Source organism: Grammomys surdaster, unplaced genomic scaffold, assembly GCF_004785775.1.
Source record: "Grammomys surdaster isolate TR1022 unplaced genomic scaffold, NIH_TR_1.0 125852, whole genome shotgun sequence".
Lineage (NCBI taxonomy): Eukaryota > Metazoa > Chordata > Mammalia > Rodentia > Muridae > Grammomys > Grammomys surdaster.
In genome coordinates, this window is record NW_021620678.1 from 1,716,387 (window position 1) to 1,731,761 (window position 15,375).

General features: G+C 47.6%; 1 protein-coding gene and 1 non-coding gene across 2 annotated transcripts in view; both read right to left on the minus strand.

The window, feature by feature from the left end:
• Nucleotides 1–1,541: 1,541 nt before the first annotated feature.
• Enthd1 (ENTH domain containing 1) overlaps nt 1,542–15,375 on the minus strand; it is a 112,544-nt gene continuing 98,710 nt past the window's right edge. Inside the window, exon 7 of the mRNA XM_028790018.1 lies at nt 1,542–2,767. Coding sequence (XP_028645851.1) covers nt 2,184–2,767 — 584 coding nt within the window. The 3' untranslated portion in view covers nt 1,542–2,183. The remainder of the gene's footprint in view (nt 2,768–15,375) is intronic.
• On the minus strand, nt 7,285–7,422 carry LOC114640934. The gene has a single exon (XR_003714223.1). It is a non-coding gene; the product is annotated as a small nucleolar RNA SNORA17 (small nucleolar RNA).

Below are 15,375 nucleotides of genomic sequence, written 5' to 3' on the forward strand. Positions count from 1 at the left end.
TTCTGCCTATTTATATGGGCGGTGACGTAACCTTTTCCCAGGTAAAGGTGAGGTAGCCAGGTGGATTCTGGGAGTGTATGGTGGTTATCTTGGCAATGATATAGAGTCGCCTAGATGTGATGTCACTGAGTTCGGGCCTGATAACAACACCTACAAGATGAAGATTTATGTAGGAGGAAACTGCTATACAATTGAAAGGTTTGGGGTTTTAATATGAAATATTTCCCATAGCTGTATGTGTTTGAATACTTGGTCCCCAGAGAGTAGCCCTGTTTCCAAAGGCTGTGGAACCATTACGAAGTGGAGCCTTGCTGAGAGAAATGGGTCACTGGGTGGGGTGGGAGCTGGCCTTGAGGCTTTATAGCTGGCCCCATTTTCTGTTTGCATTCTTCTTTCTGACTACTGATACAATGTGAACAGTGGTTCTGCCTCCCGCAACCCCTGTTCCTCCTATGATGCACTGTATCCCCTTGAACTATAAGCCAGAGGAAGCCCTCCTTTCCTTAAACTGATTCTTGTAGCAACAATGTGGAAAGTGAAGGGCAGAGGCTGAGGTGGAGCCTCAGGTACTGGGTAGGGTTTTGTTGTGAGAAAAATGTTCTAGAAGTAGGTGATAGCTGTTTAGTCTTGTTAAGTTATGGTCCCTAAAGGATAAACTTTGTGGTACATGAATTATATCTTGATTTTTAAAAACTTCATGGGATGCAGACTTACTAGCTTATTAGCATATGTCCTAGTTAACTTGTTATTCTTACTGTGACCACAAGAACTCTACACTTGTCAGTAAAAACATCTGCTTACTGTTCTTAGTGAAGATACGCTTGAAAATACCTCTAAGAGGGCCAGTGAGATGGCTCAGTGGGTAAAGAGGCTTGCCATCAAGCCTGTTAATTTAAGTTCAATCCCTGGGACCCATGTGGTGGAAGGAGAGAGTTGACTGTCTTATTAGTTGTCATTTTATAAGCCGTCCTCTGACTCTCACAAGCGCTGTGCACACTCACACCCACACTCACACACATGTGCAAATAAGTAAAAATGTGAAAAAAAAAGAGAATCTAAAACGACATGATCTTCATGTGAAAAAAAAAAACCTATGAAGCAGATTTTACATGTGTCCTGTCACTTGTTACTTGTGTCTGTGAGTGAGAACACATATAGACCACCAGGAGTGTGCAGAGGTCACAGAGCAGTCTCCAGGAGTTGCTTCTCTCTCCACCTTGTTAGAGGTGTCTTGCTGGAGCCCAGCACTGCTCTGGTGAGAGGAGGTGGGAAGGGAGAGATCAGCAGAATCTCTCAGGGCAGCTAACCTGGGACAGCTGACCTTGCCTTAAGCAGTATGGTGGAGTACTGGCCTGGAGCACTGGCCTGGAGCACTGGCCTGGGCTGTGTGAGACTCTTTGTTCCATCCCAGTACCACAACAAACAAACAAACAAACAAACAAACACTTCTGACTGGATCCAGCACGTACCTGGTGGGAAGCGCTGGTCTGTAATACTCAAACTAGGTCGTTCTTGTCTACAAAGCAAACATGACATTTTTCTTTGAAAAGTTGTTTTAATGAATTTTAAAAATATATAGTAAGTTGAAAACATCAAATTTATTTATGAAATACAAGAAAAAAGAAATGTGTCCGAACTTTCTGGAAATCAAAATAAAAACCACGTGCTCCTCATCCTACCTGCCTCAGCCTTACTTCTGACCCTGTGGCCCCTGAGGAGACTTCAGGCCCTTGATTTATGCTGGCTTCAGCTTGAAAGGGCTGAAAGGGTGAGAGATCAGGCTGTTAGCAGCTCAGCATCAGCACTGGGGGCGGGGGTGATGAACCAGGGTTTCTCCTAGCTCACTTGCTCACCCCAAAGCCCTCCAACTGCTATTTGCACTTTAAAGTCTCCCCAAAACTTCCACTAAGGCTTACCTCACTATGGATAAAATTCAGAAATGTGAAGAATGACAGAAATACCCTTCGGTTTCTAAGGAACCAATATCTAAACATAAAATGATCAAAAGTGACTTCTTTCTCTTAAAAAATATCTAACCCCACATGGCTTTGTCAGTTTGAAAGGCGGTGCTAATAAACTTGACAATGAAAAATTAAGTCATTGCTTCTTGTCTCCACAGCAACAGGAACTTCCTAGGTCTGTGGGCCGCGGAACCACTGGGTTCCAACAGAATGGCTAGGTGACTAGAGGGAGTCTGGTCTCCCCCTGTGAGACTGGGGGTCCTGCAGGGTCTCACTGGCTGTTGGGCTGCTGCCACACAGATTGCCTAGGTGGCTGTTGATGACACCGAGTTCCTGGATCACCAGGCTCAGGTCCTCGTGGAGCCGAACCACGGCAGTCTTCACCTCAGCTAGCAGAGTGTGGATGGAGTGGGATTCAGAGTCCCTGGGCGAGCCTGAGTTGGCCTGAAAGCTAGCATGGGACGCCACGGGGAAGTGCGCTCTAGTTAGGGTGGAAAATGCTCCCCGGCAGCTGCTGGGGCTGTAACTTGGCTTCTTCCTGGCTGAATCAGAGCTGTCTGGAAGACTGGTGTATTCCTCATCATCTGAAGATCCTGTCCCCGTGGGAGCAAAGGGGCGACGAACACTGACTGCCTCATTTTTGTATGTGAAGGGGTCAGAAGGTGACTGTGGCTGGGGCAGAGTCCAGAAGGAAGAGTTGGTCAAAACCGGGGTAAAGTGACTGGCTGACTTCTCTGGATGGGCCGGGTCAGGAGACGCTATAGACAGCGTAGAAAAGGAAGACGCGACCTCTGAGGCGGTGGAGACTAAAATAGAATAGAGAGGGAGATGCATATAACATACGCACAAGAGTAGTAGCTACGACAGTTGTGCTGTGTAAACACCTGTCTGGAAGGTCTCAACCCAGTTTGAACTTTAAGAGTTAAAAATTCATAAGCCTGAAAACCCAAAGCAGGAAACCAAGACAAATTTAGAGATGTCTTATATGCCAATAATGCCACAGAAATGAACCTAAAATAGAATGATCAATATTCATCTTGACTTCAAACCCTGCCCAGCATATTTTTACACTGCTGTAGACCTTGTCCGAGAGAGGAAGGTGTTATATCTTCCCCACCGCCTGCCAGTGTTTTCTGTAGGCATCTGAAGCAGAAAGGCTGAGAAAGCCCTGATGGGGGTCTTTCATCTTTTTCTCCGTACAGATATTATAACAAAATAAGCTCCAGCGACTCCAGTGAGTTTAATGAATCTTTTCCTCTCTGTGATCAGATACAATAAAGACTAAGTCCGCCTCAGCTCCGGCCCAGAGCGCGGTAGCTCACTGTCACCACTCTCCTCACCCAGGATCTGTGAGCAGCATGGAAAACCACTCACGGACTGTTTCATAAAAGTTAAAGGCTTGAGAACAACTTAATTTTCTTTCAGGCAGAAATCATATCAAATGTCTTCCCCGATCTACTTCACTCTGTTTTCCCAAACCGTCCTGAGTGTGCGCCTTAAGACAGCAGATGCTGGGGCAGGAGAGCTGGTTCAGTGGTTACGAGCGCCTGCTGCCATTGCAGAGACCTAGGTTTGGTTTCCGTTACCCACATGGTGGCTCACAACCAGTACTGACTTTGGTTCAGGGCCTCTGACACCATCTTCTGACCTCCATGGGTACCAGGCACATATATACATGTAGGCTAAACACCTACACAAATAATATATATATATATATATTTTAAAGCAGGTGTTTTGTAAAAACAGGGCTTTGCGGCCATACGAGATTGCTCACCGCACGTTATACCTCCCGTTAGATTAACTATGTCCATTAGCACATTTACAATAAGAAAACTATAGTTTGTTTTTTTTAAACTGGGTTTCATGTACACAAGTATGGCCTCGAACTTACTAAGGAGCAGAGGGTGGCTTTGAACCCCTGATCCTCTTGCCTCTGTTTCTCAAGTGCTGGAGTTACAGGCGTGTTATGACACTAGGTTTTTGTGGTGCAACCACATAACCCAAACATAAATGGAACCCAGGGCTTCGTGCGTGCTAGCCAAGCACTGTACCCACTGAGTCACATCCCCGGCCCTCAAGCATCTCATCCAAGTGTTTCCCAAACTTTTTTGGACACAGAATCTTTTTTTTTTTCCCTCTTGGAATACGTACTTGGATTTATTTTTGGATATGTGGTACAAATTGGTGAAATCCAGCCCTCAGGTATCTGCGATTCACTCTGAACTTGCTACTTTAAAGATTTACTCGGCCAGGCGCACAGCAGGGAGGCTGACGCCTGCCACTCAGCACTGGGGGGGACTTTGCTTTGTTGGTAGATTTCACTACATATTCATGTCTCTTCTGAACTAAACTAGAACTCATAAAAAAATGGCCAGGGCAGGTGGCCACTCTCTATTTTTTGCTTCTAAGCTCTTCAAGGCCCATCTCCAGTTCTCAGGGGAAAGTTCCCATCACAAAACTTGTTTTTGGATGCCAGGAGTATTCTCAGCTGCTGAGGCCACAGGGATGACAGGAAAGCACGAGCGCATGCTCAAACCCAACAGTGCTCATGGGAGAATCTGGGTCAGGCTAATCCAGCCACTCTGTCCTGGGGCTAGGAGGGTGGTGCCATGCTAGTGGGCATGAGGGTGACGAAGATCTCGCTGCAGCACTGAACCCGTGTGTTCATGTGCTTTGTGCTGGATCACAGCTGTCATCTGCCACATCCTTCACCTCCTAGGCTGGCTCTCTGTTCTCCAGCGTCGTTGGTGTCCCCTTCTCTCTTGTTTTGCTGTCATTTGGGGATAGTGCAATCACCAGCAGGCCCACGGCAGGGTGGCCCAAGAGGCAAAACACTGGAATATTCATGTCTGAAAGTGCTCTATTCTACCTTCAGGCTTAGTGACTGTGTAAAGAATTTTAGGCAGAAAATCTTTCCCTGTGGACTTTAAAAAATGTCTCTTTGTCTCTCTTTATGTCTCCCCCCCCCCCCCCCCTGTGTGTGTGTGTGTGTGTAAGTCAGAGGGCAATCTAGGGCATTGGTTCTCACCTTTCCACTTTGTTTGAGGAGGGGTCTTTTGTTCACAGCCATGTACAGCTGGCTTGTGAGATTCTGGGGATTCTCCTCCCATCTCTACCCTGGAGCACAGGGATGATAGAGGTCACTACCATGCATGGTTTATGTGCGTTCTGTGGATCCAATCTCGGGTCTCCACAAGAGCATGGCAATTGGTTGGCCACTAACTCTTGAAGGCCATCATCCACTGTCTTCCTGTTTCCAGTGAATGATAAGCTGTAGCCATTCTGATCTTTTTTTTTTAAGGTTTATTTTTATTTTATGTGTATGTATGTCTGTGGGGTCAGAAGAAAGCACTGGTCCCTGGAACTGGAGTTACAGATGGTTGTGAGCCACCATGTAGGTACTGGGAATTGAACCCAGGTCCTCTGGAAGAGCAGCTGGTGTTCTTGACTGCTGGGCTGTCTCTCCAGATCTGCTGTTCTAAGTCTCATTCATTGGCCAGAGCATGCTGCATCTCTAAGGTATCAGTAAATTTCCCTTCATCCCCAGTACGCTGGAATCCTCTATGCTGTGCACTGAAGCAGGGCAGTTTTCATCGACTGAGGTCAAGCGAAAGTGAGTTTTAATCAGGCAACTCATTTCTTTCAGATTCAAATGTTTTCTCAAGACTTCCATCAGTGAGCTTCTGGCCCCTGGGGTCACTGCACTGGCTCGCACCCTTTCTGTCTGTTTCTGTCTCTGTCTGTCTCTCTGTCTCTCTGTCTCTCTGTCTCTGTGTCTCTGTGTCTCTCTCCCTCTGTCTCTGTCTCTGTCTCTGTCTCTCTCTCTCTCTCTCTCTCTGTGTGTGTGTGTGTGTGTGTGTGTGTGTGTGTCTGTCTGTCTGTCTCTGAATCTCTGGTTTGCATGTTAGAGCAGCTGGACTATCTTCCAACTCCTTGTTTTCTACAGTGCCCAGTGTGTGTGCACACATTCATGCGTGAAGTGCAGGTACACGTGTGCCACTGTAGTCGTGTGGAGGTCTGAGGACACTCTTGGCTGTGGGTCCCCTCCTTCCACTGTGATACAGAGCTTCTTCTTGACCACTGTGTTCAGGCTAGCTGGTCTGTGAGCTTGCCAGGGTTATCCTTCTCCATCTCCTACCTCAACACAGACACAGCAGGGTCACAGATGTTCTGGGGACCTGAACTCTGGACCTCAAGCTTGAGCAGTACTTTACTGAACCATCTCTCCAGACCTCTTCTTTTGGTAACTTTTTATTGGTTCTTTGTGTATTTTACATCATGCACCCCAACCCCACTCATCTCCCCCTCCCCTTTTACCCACCCTCCACCCTTGCAACCTCCCCCAACAGGAAAAAAATCTTGTTGTGGGAGCTATAGTGTCACAGTATGTCCCACAGTATGCCCGTTCTTCCTTGCTTGCAGATGTTCACTGCGATGACTTGTTGGTCTGGTTCGAGGCCTCTGGCTTCTGCTACTCTATTGATGCTGAAACCTCACTGGACCTCCTCTTAGATACCCTGCTACCACTCTGTGTCATGGAGATGTAGTTTTGGATCTGTAGGACTGGCCCCTTCATGAACTCCAGCCATTCATAGATGGGGTAGATATGTCCTGGGCCTGAGAGGTATCTGAGCTGGTCAGCCCATTTTCCCAAGCACTGTGGCAGATGAGGGGCAGGGCCACCTCTCCTGCTCTCAAGACCCCAGGGCTAGGTGGTGAGGGGTCAAGGAAGATGGAGGGTATCTTTCCCTCATCCGTGTCACCACAGAGATGAGTGTTAGGACTAACTCTCACACTTGTATCCTTGGAACAAGCTCACATGCAACTTCCACAATGTGCAGGCCTGCTCTCCTGAGTACTGTAGCTGGCTAGGGGCAGGGCCAGCTCTCCCACTATGCCCAGGTAAGGAGTGGGCCTGTTCTTCATATCTCTCAGTTATCAACAAGTCACTGGGCAGTAGCCCAGGTTGGAGACATCTGCCCGGCCTTTGATGGTAACAGAGCCCCCTCGCTGCTGAAGGGCCACAGACCTAAACATGACCCTCAGTGGCAGCACAGGCCAGGACCCCACTGTGGTCCCAGGTGGCATCACCTCCAGTTCTGCCTTTCTTCATTGTGCCCACGTCCTTCTCTTTCTCTTTCTTCACCATTTATTTGCTCCTCTTAGTGGTGCTCAGGGTCTCTGAGTGTCTGGGTTGTCTCAGGAGTGCTATGCCCCATTCGTGCATTAAGGCATCTTGGGGTCATCTTGGGCCTGGTCTGTCCCTGCCCCACCTCCTGGGCCTGCACAGCATCAGACTGGTGGTCATCTCAGGCTCCCCCCTTTCAGGAGCCTACTTATCACTCATATGTTTTCAGGTCAGAACACTGAGCCTAGACATAGCTTCTCTCCTCTCTGCCACCTACTGATGTGACACATCATGTGACACAGCAGCCACATCTGCAAGGCCTCTAGGGGCACGTCCAGCCCTTCTTTTCAAATATTAGTGTGTGTGCATGTGTGTGGAGGTCAGAGGACATTTTGTGGAATCGGTTCTCCCCTCCACCTTTAGGTTGGTTTATTCCGGAAGTGTCTTTACTGCCGGTCTCCTTCCTGTTTCTTCTTCCCCTTTCTCAATTTTTGTCCTGCTTCTTTGAGGTTTTGTTAGTCTGAGCTTCCATTCCTTCTGTGAATTTCTTGTTTCTGCTGGATTTTATAGAGATTTTTTTTGTGGTGCTCAGAAATTCTCAAAACTGCTTCTTCTTGCTTCAGAGACACATGTATGTGTGTATGTATATATATATATATTTTTTTTTTCCTTTGGGGGATTTTTTTTTCTTGTTTTGTTTTTGGTTTTTTTTTGAGACAGGATTTCTCTGTGTAGCCCTGGCTGGCCTGGAACTCACTCTGTAGACCAGGTTGGCCTCAAACTCACAGAGATCTGCCTGCCTCTGCCTCCCGAGTGCTGGGACTAAGGGGCACCACCACTGCCTGGCTCTTTGAGGGTATATTTAAAAAAAAAAAAAGATTTTAAAAGTATTTTCTTTTCCCTTCACAGTGTAATTTTCCCCATTGCATTTCCACACTGTTCCATGTGAAAGGCCTTTCCAGGAGCCCCCCCCCCCATTCCATGTCTGCTTATGATTAAAAACAGGGTGAAAGCTGACAGAAGCTTTGGAAATGAGCGTGAGGAGCTGACTTTGAGGCCCAGAGAAGAGTTGCTTAGTTGGGTTATTTGCTGAGAATGCCAGAATCCAGTAAGTCAGCTGGCTCTGCTCACGCATCCCTACAGCTGCTCTGGTCACAGTCCACACAGCCTGACTACTTCTTAGCGCTCTCGTCTCAGACACCCACCAACTACTCTCTCCAGATTTCCAGACCCCAACCCTGAGAGTTGCAGGGGTGGGTGCTACAAGATAACCGATTGCCTCAAGATGAAGTCCAAGGATAGAACCCACTTTTATTTTATTCTTTTATATAATTATGATGGTGATGTGGTGGTTTTTTGGGGGTATGTACGTATGGATTCTCTAAGTAGCCCAGCTGTCCTGAAACTCACTGTGAGCATCAGAGTGGTCTCAAACTCTGATCTACCTGCCTCTGCCTCCTGAGTGCTGGGATTATAGGATTCACTTTTAAACATCTGCTTCTTGTTCTCTTTAGCACTTGCCATGGTTTCCATGTGGTTTGTCTCCAGGCTCATGTGTTGGAAGGATGCTTCCCAATGTTGCCACAGAGGTGGTGGGCCAGTTCAGGGGTTGGCTGTGGTAGGAGATAATCAGGTGTCTGGGGACACTGCTCATGGGAAGGATTGTTAATTTCTTACGGAACTTACGTTAGTTCCTGTGAAAGTGACTTGTAAGAAAGAGCAAGTCTGACTGCAAGGGAATATAAATAAAAGTTAAAAATATCTCTCTGGGTTCCCTGAGGGACAAGCCTGACTGCATAGGGGTTGATGGCAAAAGTATCCCCTCTCCAGGAAAAAGACATCAGGACGGGTATGGCCCCCATGCCTCACTGGACAACAGCAGGGGGACCAGAGCCATTACAAGGTCCCCTTCAATTACTGGAGGTCAGGCTTCTATCCCTGCCTTTGCAAGATTAGAATCAACACATCCCTTCTATACTTAGAGAAGGGAGGAGATGTCAGGGGCAGCCCTGCTTACACACTGAAGGCCTAAAATCAGCCATAGGCCTAAAATCAGCAATAGGCCTGTCATACATGTATACTAACACCAAGTCTTGGGTCTCTGTGGAAAAACATTGAAACAGATGGCTATAAGCTATTGCAAACAGGCAGCTTTTGTGGAAATTTACCAGCCTGAGTAGTCATAGACCTTGTAAATAGGTAGCCTTGGCAGACAATACCAACTTAGATAAGGACAAGTGAATTATAGGCAAAGTCATAGTGACCTATCCCCTGAACCTTCACCCAGCTGATACCCTGTTCTGAAAGATATCTGTATTTCCCCTGAATACCCACAGTCCTGTGTCATCCCCTTCCCTACATCCTGCCTTTCTGTGTTTATAACCCCTGTGTGAATGAATTACGATTTGAAAAAATAAATAAATTATTAAAAAAAAGAAAAAAAAAAAAGAAAGAGCAAGTCTGACCACCCAAACCCTTCCCTGGTTTCTTATCATGTGGTCTTTCTCTCTTATATAATGCTATCCCTGAGACTGCCAAGGGTCCCTCACCAGAGCTGAGAAGATACTCTTAGAAATTCAAAACTCTGAGCTAAGTAAACTTTCTTTGTGCACACAGTATCCAGCCTCCAGTATTGTGTTTTAACAGTAGGATACTGACTAAGATATCACTTAATGTGGAGTAGGTTTTATATCCTCATTTTAAACATGATGCAAAGAAATTCAGTTCTAGAAGTCTTTCCCAGATCACAAAGTTAAAAAGAGGCAGGAGTGGGACTCAAAATCAAGTGCCTCTGATGTCACATGATGTCACAGACAGTGAGCCTAACTAGGACACTGCATGTCCCCACTGCTCCATTGGGCTGGAACCAGATTTCCTCTATTACAGAATTATGTTAAATTATGGGTATAAAATTAAGAAAAATAATCAGGATGGCTACGGCACATGGCATCTATAGGAGTGGTTGAAAGGTATGTTAATCTTTATCCAAAAGAAGGTGATAGAAGAAAAAAAGAGAGAAACCCTACTTCACTAGTTGAAAATTCTCTTACTGTGGTGAGAGTTAGCAATGGGGTCTCAGCATGTGGAAGTCAGAGGGGAATGGGCTATGTCTGTACAGTGAAGCAGGCTGTCATGGTTGGAAGCTCAAGGGTCCTCGCAGGCTCACACTCTGAATGGTCACTCCCTAGGTAGCGGTGATATTTTGAAGGCAGGGAAGCTTTTGGAGGTGGGGCCTCGCTGGAGCAGTAGGTCACTAGGCTAGGGTCCTGGGGGCGTGTTATCCCTGCCTGCTTCCTGTCTCACTGCTGTCCTGGACATCTTGATATGACCCTCCTCTACAGGACTCCATTGCGCTCTGTGCCTTCCTCAACACCATGGCTGAATCCTTGGAAACCATGAGCCAAAATAAATCTCTTTTTCTCTAAGATGTTCCTGGTAGGTCTTGTGGTCATGGAAACACAATAGTAACTGATCCATGGACTTACTAATATTAATTAAATGAATTACTAATATAAATTCCACATGAGCCATACATTCCAGGAGAAATGGCAGGCTTCCTGACATTCAGGGAGCATGTGACTCCCTGGTCATGCATCCAATGGCAGAAAGACATGTTCTTGATGAAATTTGGAGATTCTGGGACCTGAAACACATTTACTGGAGTACTAAGAAACTATTTCAGAAGATGTATTTGGCAACAAGAATGTAAGGGCCAGGGGTGTGCATGACTACAAGGAGACAGAGCCTTCTGGACACGAGGCAGCTCTGCACATGTGAGTTCACAGCAGCTGCGGCAACATGGACCAGACCTGTGCAAGATAAGTCAGGCCAAATACAGCGTGGAGATAGGGATGGGGCATAAAGTCCTAAGGATAGCCTAGGAGCTAATGGCAACTCTTCCCTGCTGCGAGAGGGAGGGTCAGCTTTCTCTAAGAGCAGAGCCCCTGACTAGAGTCCCAGGAGTGAAACACAACACATCCAAGAATATTTGGGCAGCATGAATGCCCTTGATGGGGTGTGGGAGGGGGAGGGAAGAGCACAAAATTGGGTGGGAAGGAAAGTGGGGCTGAGGGTGAATGCAAAAAGAAAACAGGAGAATTTGATTTTGCTGTGTTTAGGAAGAAAGCCCCCAGAGTAAAGCTCTAGGAAGCTACAAGGAAAAACAAATACAGGAATCGACACAAAACGCAGAACTGTATTAAAGGGTCACGGCATTATGAAGGTTGAAAACCACGTCCCTCTACTTAACTTTGTGTTCCTGTCGGCAACACCCTGGGACTTGTCTGAGTGTTGTTCTTGGGCCTTCCCTGAATCTAGTGAACTGGAAGCAACGCTGGGTTGAGGAAAGCTGAGTTTCCCAGGTTCTAGGTGTTTCTGAAGTAGGAACCAGCAAATCCTCCTCTGGCTCCTTCCTGGGCTTTTGTGCCACCCCTGCTGAGTGACAGCCAGTGCAGGGCTCCAGCTCGGCTCGGGCTCAGCGCCTGTGAAAAGCCACTCACACTAATTGCTGCACACCAATTCCCTTTTGTTTCCAAACACTTTGCAGCTGCATTGCACCCTCCAATCTGCTCTTGGGGCTCTCCTCCGCTGCCCCTTCCCTGGTTCCCTACAGAAGCGATGTGGGCATCCTGTTAGCATTCATCCTCTCTGTGTAGCGAATATTGCAATAAGATACAGTAAGTGGCTGTATTTTAAAAGCTGGCCGTGTGATACACACAGGCCAGTTGTCAGCTGCTCCAAGATAGCACTGATGAATTCATTCCAAAAGCCGATGTGCTATCTTTAACCGTTTATACTGTAAATGCAGAAGACCTGCTAATTAAGATACAATAGCTTTCAATTTAAATGGCATTTAGAACTATGTTGCAAAGATGAAAAATGTACATTTCCAGGGATATTAAAATGTTGCACGAGTGTACACGTGTTTATCTGGAGCAGCAGGCCCTGAATGGCTAAACAGATTCCTTTTTCATTCCTGAATTCATCTCTTTCAGTGTTCCCGGATGTAAAATGACTTCCAAGTGAACAATACATACAAGCTAAAGAACTGTCATTCCCCACTTAAGACATGAAACATTTTACATAAATGTTTGCAATGGATTTATTTATAATCTTAAAAGCAGAAACAACTAAAATGTTCACTGATCCATAAATGGGTCAGTAGCCTGTTACCTGCACAATGGAATACCATCTGCTCATGAAGAAGGATGGACAGAGGCATGCTACAGCTCTCAAAGTCCGCTGAGAGAACGTAGCTGACAGGGTCTCATAGGGGATGGTGGTGTATCTGTGAGATGTCCAGAAAAGGCGGCACACAGGCTTAGAGAGGTTTGGCCAGCAGCTAGGGAGAGATGGGAAAGAGCCTGCTCACCAGGACAGGGCTTTCTGAGGCACAGAGAGCGTTCTGGGATGTGGGCAGCTGCACGACTCTGGGAAGATATAAAATGCACCGAAGTACATGCTTCCGTGTGTCATGCATGCATTAGTGCGTATGCACATATGGCCTCAGTTGCTCTGTCTCATTTTCTGAGTCAGAGTCTCACATTGAACCTGGAGCTCACCGATCAGTCTAGGCTGGCTGGTCAGGGGTCCCCAGAGATCCTCCTGTCTCTGCTGCCCCAGTGCTGAGACTACAGCTGAAGGAAGCCACACCTGGCTTTTTACACTGGTGCTAGGGATTTGAACTCAGGTCCTTACACTTGTGTGGCAGGCAGGTATTCTTATCCACTGAACTATCTCCTTAGCCCCACATTTCCTCATTTTTTAAAGAGGATTTATTTTTTCTGACTCTGAAGGCTTTTACAGTTCACAGTCTGCTGGGCCCATTTGATTATCTCACCAGCAAACCCAGCAGAGGTGAGCTTGCAGAGAACCAAAGACAGAAACAGTCTGAGGCCAAAGCACTCGCCACTGCTGTCCCAAATTAGGGCAGGCAGTTCACCTCTGAAAGACTATCCAGAAGGCAACTGTGACTTGAGAGCAGGGGGTGAACATGTCATTCCCCATCTGTTTAGGGTGATAAGGAAACATAATGACAGAAAACAGTAAGCAGTCTGAGCTGCAGATAGTAACAAACTCAAGCTGAGGTGAGGCAATGGGCTGCTCAGGGGTCCCTCTTCAGCACCAAGGGTCAGAAGGAGCTGATGTTCAGGCACCTCCTACACAGGATCACCAAGACAGGCATGTGCAGGTGCTTTTGAATTTGCTCAATTACTTCACTCCAATGGGTTAATGTTGGACCAGGACCCTTCATATAAACACTTTGGAAAGTCAGAAGAGGTTCTTCATCCTCCATCACCCCTAGGGTAGTCTTTAGAGATGAGATGTCCACCCAGACTCGTTTCCTGAATTCCTCAATGGCTGTGACCTTCAGCCACCTGGAACATGTCACTGGCCTGCTCTCAAGTCTCAGTCCCCAAATTGCTTTACTTCTCACTCCCATCCGACCCTCCCATCACCCTTTAGCATTCACAGGAGCCCCGCTGAGGCTGCAGGGCCAGCCCCCTGCACCCCCCAACGTGTTTCCCCCAGTATCTACCATCTCCTTTCTCCTTAGATTCCCACCCTGCCATCCCCACGCTCTGCCACTGTGCTTTCTGCCTCATCTGCTAACTTGCATTCCTTTGCTGTAAGGACCAGATGTCCAACACCGTGGTCTCCAGCGCTGTGTGGCCTGGGTTGCAGTTACTGTCCTTACTGCCACTACAGCACAAAAGCTCCTGGAGCCTGTCTGTTTTAAGGCAATCGGGCTATGTGCCAGGCACTCTTTCCCAGCACAGGCTGTGGCCGGAGGCCATCTTCTGCTGGCCTCATCCTGACCCTGTGAGAATGAATTCTCCATCTCTCTCATCCTGCATCCGGGCTGTAGTTCCTAGAGAACAGAGCTCTGTGAAGCAGAGGGCATGGGCGCCTGCTCCTGCAGGATCAGGGTTTCCTCAGCTTCTTCTGCCAGGAGACACTCTTTCTCTAACCGTTCCAAATCTTTCTCTAGCCTCTGCAGGAGTTTTCAGTTACTTTATTGGTGCTGTGATCAACTCGAGGGAGGAAGGATTCACTTTGGACCACAGTTCAGTGGCATATCATGGTAGGGAGGTCATGATGCTAGGATCTTGAGGCAGCTGACCACATTGTGTAACCTAGTCAGGAAGCAGAGAGGGTTGGATGCTGGTGCTCTGCTCCTTTCAGTCCAGGATCCAAGCCCATGAAGTGTTGCTGCCCACAATAGGGTGGGTCTTTCTATTTGAATTAACCCAATCTATAAGGTTCCTCATAGCCCAGAGGTCTGTCTCCTGGGTGACCCTAGATCCTGTCAAGTTGCCAGTCAAAGTTGCCACTATAGGTGCCTCCCCCACTCCCCCATTCCCCCATTCCCCCATTCCCCCACTCCCCCACTCCCCAGCAAGAAGGAACTGAGGCTGGGACTTAGGAAGCAGGCTCTGTAGAGGCTTACAGCTTCAAAACAGCAAGCAGCCCCTGGGAGAAAGAGCCTCTTGCCTGCACAAAGGCACTTCCCTTTCTTTCTGGGTTCTGGACCCAGGTCCAACTTCCCAGGGACACGCCTCACTGGGACCCCTGGCTACCTCCCTGCACCTCCTCCTCTGCATCTCTAGTCACCCTGAACTAGAACTACTGTGAAGAGCAGTCTGAACTAGAATTACTAAGTGGTTAGGAGCTGTCTGAGTGCGTGTTGGGAATCAAGCTTAGGTCCTCTGTAACACTAGTACAGGCTCTTAACTGCGGAGCCATCTCGCTAGACCTCAAGTTCAAACTGCTTAACCTGCCCCCCTCAGGCTCCTGTCCTTCTGGCTTAATGCACCAGTAACCCCTTCTATATTTCTCATGAACCTGCACCATCTCTGTCATCTAAGCTGGTTTTAGTTCACTTATGAACCCCTAACACCTGCGGTGTTACAAGTACTGTGCCTGGAGCTGGTGACACAGCCATACTGGGGCAGGCAGGGATCCTACTTACATTCTAGCTGGGGAGGAATGCACCCAAGGAGTCTCTATGTAGCTGTTGTTTAGTAAGAGCAACAGACGGCATTGTGGAAGCCAGAGGGTAGAGAATGAGCAGGAGCATCTAAGCCCTGAGGAAACATGTTTGGGGATGCTCTTGGAAGGATAGGTGGGGTGGATGGGGGAGGGGTGGGTGGGTGAATGGCAGCGAGAGGGAACTGCACCAGAGGGTGAAACAAGATGCATCTGGCAAGAGAACTCGGGCTGCTGAGAGGCAGAAACCTGGCTGCTTAGGGCTTGGAAGGCTATTTGTTCTTTTTGTGAAAAAAT